This window comes from Bidens hawaiensis, unplaced genomic scaffold (assembly GCF_021521415.1).
Source record: "Bidens hawaiensis isolate Kalapana, Puna unplaced genomic scaffold, B.hawaiensis_p1.1 tig00000055_1, whole genome shotgun sequence".
Classification (NCBI taxonomy): domain Eukaryota; kingdom Viridiplantae; phylum Streptophyta; class Magnoliopsida; order Asterales; family Asteraceae; genus Bidens; species Bidens hawaiensis.
Window position 1 is genome coordinate 8,705,559 of NW_027491016.1, and position 3,379 is coordinate 8,708,937.

Below are 3,379 nucleotides of genomic sequence, written 5' to 3' on the forward strand. Positions count from 1 at the left end.
AGCTTAGATTTGTCAACTTAAAATCGGTCAAGTGGTTATATATCAATCAGAAAAATATATATTTTATATACATTTATGTGAGTAGGACTTATATTCTATACACACACGCACATACATGACTTGGCCTGACCCAAATGGCAAAACCGGGTATGAAAAAAAAATACATATTTAACCTGACCCGAACGTCCGAACCGGAACGATTTTTTTTATATATAACTGAGTACCGATCCAAAAAATTTCCGACCCCTGTGAGAAAATTTCTTGGATCCATCATTGCAAGTAGCTGCCCTTAGTGTGGTGAAAAAACTTTTAATTTTGTGAAAACACTATGAGTTTGCTTATGTCTAAAGTACAAAAGGTTTCAGACATATCAGGCTCGTTCCTAAACTAACTTGATTCTTCAGAAGTTTTAAAAATCACACTAGACTGACCGACCATGATCCACAAGAATTATGCAACGAACGTTTACAAGAACATGGACTTGATGTTTCTTGTTTCTGATAATTCACTAACACGCAACTAATTTCAATAGATTTATAACATTCTCAAGGTAGCTAAATTAGAGCATGATGAGTGCAGGCGACGGTCAACTGTCTGTTCCACCAGGATTCCGGTTCCACCCTACGGATGAGGAGTTACTCTACTATTACTTGCGGAAGAAGGTTTCTTACGAGGCAATTGACCTTGAAGTTATAAGAGAAATAGACCTCAACAAGCTTGAGCCTTGGGACTTAAAAGGTATTACAAGAATTTTAAGATAAACTTTAGGAAGATAAATCATTTGTATTCTCATAATTGACATAAAATATAGGAGTCTATTTAACCTTTTGGTGATCTAAAGCGAATTTTAAGAATCGTGACTTTTAATGTAAATTTTCTTTTCTCTTTAGTAGCATGCATGTTTTTTATACTATGTATAAGTTGCATATAACCGCATATGTTAGAGTTGTTATGAGCTCTATGGAAACGAATATTTTGTTCTTCTTGTCAAATCTTTTAACTTAAACAAAGTTAAAACACTAAAAATTTGAAGGCTCATAAATATAAAGACTCAAAGCTTCACCTTATCTTTTAGTAATAACTCACCCTTGAAATATAATCCGTGTCGATTTATGCATGTTAGTTTGCCAATATTACCTGATTAACATACAGTTAATCTAGCTAGTTGGTAGCCTTTGAAATATGTTTTGTGCCGACTTATGCATCTTAGATTGTAATGAACTTGATGAATTTTCATGTAGACAAGTGTAGAATCGGGTCAGGTTCAGAAAACGAATGGTACTTCTTTAGCCACAAGGATAAAAAGTATCCAACTGGAACACGAACAAACCGGGCCACAACTGCTGGATTTTGGAAAGCAACCGGGAGGGACAAGACCATCCACCTTCATAGCAATTCCAAGAGAATAGGATTGCGGAAGACCCTAGTATTTTACACGGGACGAGCCCCTCATGGCCAGAAGACCGATTGGATCATGCACGAGTATCGCTTAGACGATGAATATTCCAACGCCGGGACACCATCAGAGGTAAAGGTCCAGGTACATTAATATACAAAAATTAATATCATATCATTATCAATAATATACGTTTACACTAAAAGAAAAGTCATTTTCATTAACAAAAGGATCCGTTAATGACCAACGAATCACCATTGGATTGGTCAAAATCCAAATGAAATATAGTTAAAGTTTTTTAGAATCCGCCAGTTGGTGATTACCGAGGGATCGATCTAAAAAATAATGTGTGTTTATTCTTAGAAAATTGTAAATAAAACTTTATTTTTTTATATGAAAAAACAAAAAATATAGACAGATTGCGATGACAATTCATCAGTGAATGTCTATGTTGAAATTAACTAGTGACGGAAGTACATAGTCGTTTGTCGGTGAAAATGTTGTCGTCTTGATCCATTGGTGACACGGTTGGCATCTATATGTGATAACCATGGTTGTTCTGATTACTAAAAATGGTCAGTGGTATGCTAGTAACTTTAATTTTAGTGTGATTCGTTAGTGAAATCTTTACCACGTTCGGTTTTATATGCATTCATTTTAATAAGTTAAAGTATTATATAATTATCATCGCCACCTCTTGCTACTTTTATTAAGTTTTAACAAGTGAACTATTAATTTTGGAAACAGGAAGACGGTTGGGTTGTATGTCGAGTTTTCAAGAAAAAGAACCATAATCGAAGCCCGTATCAAGCCGAAGATCATCAAGATCATCCTCTTTATGCCGAAGAAGATCATCAACCTCACTTAGTTGATCAAGACATGAACAAGCATGGTAGTAGTATGCACACTCGACATAGCTACAACTGCAACATTACTAGTAATCCGCCATTATTCGATGGTCCCATGCATCTTCCTCAGCTCTTAACTACTCCTCTCGAACAGTACATCCCATATTTTCCAGCACAACATCAAAGCCGGCACATGGTCAATAACAACATCAATAACGAGACCGATACCAGGATGGTAAATGATATGGATTGTTCCAAGAACTTGTTGAGCTTAGTGTCAATGAGTCACGGTGGTCATGACAAACCGTTTTTCACAACTAGTAACGTGCCTGCCGACTGGTCTTTCTTGGACAAACTTCTAGCCTCAAGCCAACATCATCCTGGGTTTACCTTTGATCATCGCAATCAACAAGGAACATGTAATGATCCTTCATCTTCTCAACACGATCATCCTCCTGATGTGAGCCATCCATCTATTATATTTCCTATTCATAATTACCCTGGTTATGAAACCGATCTTTTGAAGTTCTCCAAGTAGATTGAGGAGGCTACCATAGTTTCTTATAAAATATGAAATCAATGTGGTGTAATCTGTATTTCATATCAACAATCTTGTTAATTACTTGAGCTTTTCAGCCTAGCTAGGTATGAATCTACTTAAATTTTCAATCATATATAGTGATACATATTCATGATCTAGTAATTTTGGTATTTGATTTATGTTCTAAAATAATACAAATAAATCATTAGTATAATTTTAATAATGATTTAAACACACTCAAAATAACCTTTTAATTAACTTATTATATTTTAAGTTATAAATTAGTGTAGAGCAATAACGGTATAGATCGAGTAAACAATTACACAATTAGAACAAACTCAGAGATTGACACTTCATTATTGTCATTTTATATGTATTTGGTTATAATTCTCTCTCCTCCCAAGTGCCTATGATGTAAAACGGGAATCTTATGATAGTTGGGAATCCCTTATGATAATTTATCCACATTGAAACTTATCTTAATGCCTGAAAGTTTGATAGGATGACCTTTACGTAAGGATTTTGCTCCCAACCATTTAACCTTACTAGTAAGGAGAACCCCCTCGTTGCAGGGGTGCATAACAAATGTCAATT

At 34.9% G+C, this 3,379-nt stretch overlaps 1 protein-coding gene across 1 annotated transcript; it reads left to right on the forward strand.

Annotated features, from left to right (window-relative positions):
- Nucleotides 1-468: 468 nt before the first annotated feature.
- LOC143556042 (protein SOMBRERO-like) lies at nt 469-2,927 on the forward strand. Its single transcript, XM_077045502.1, has 3 exons — nt 469-738; nt 1,242-1,540; nt 2,144-2,927. The coding sequence occupies exons 1-3, from the start codon at nt 567-569 to the stop codon at nt 2,780-2,782; spliced, it is 1,110 nt and encodes a 369-aa protein (XP_076901617.1). The 5' UTR covers nt 469-566; the 3' UTR covers nt 2,783-2,927.
- Nucleotides 2,928-3,379: the final 452 nt, after the last annotated feature.

Bases quoted from the DNA above. Each gene is read 5' to 3' on its own strand.
- LOC143556042 (XM_077045502.1), top strand. From the start codon at position 567: ATGATGAGTGCAGGCGACGGTCAACTGTCTGTTCCACCAGGATTCCGG. The intron at 739-1,241 runs GTATTACAAGAA...ATTTTCATGTAG, and splicing joins TGAGCCTTGGGACTTAAAAG to ACAAGTGTAGAATCGGGTCA. The intron at 1,541-2,143 runs GTACATTAATAT...TTTTGGAAACAG, and splicing joins CATCAGAGGTAAAGGTCCAG to GAAGACGGTTGGGTTGTATG.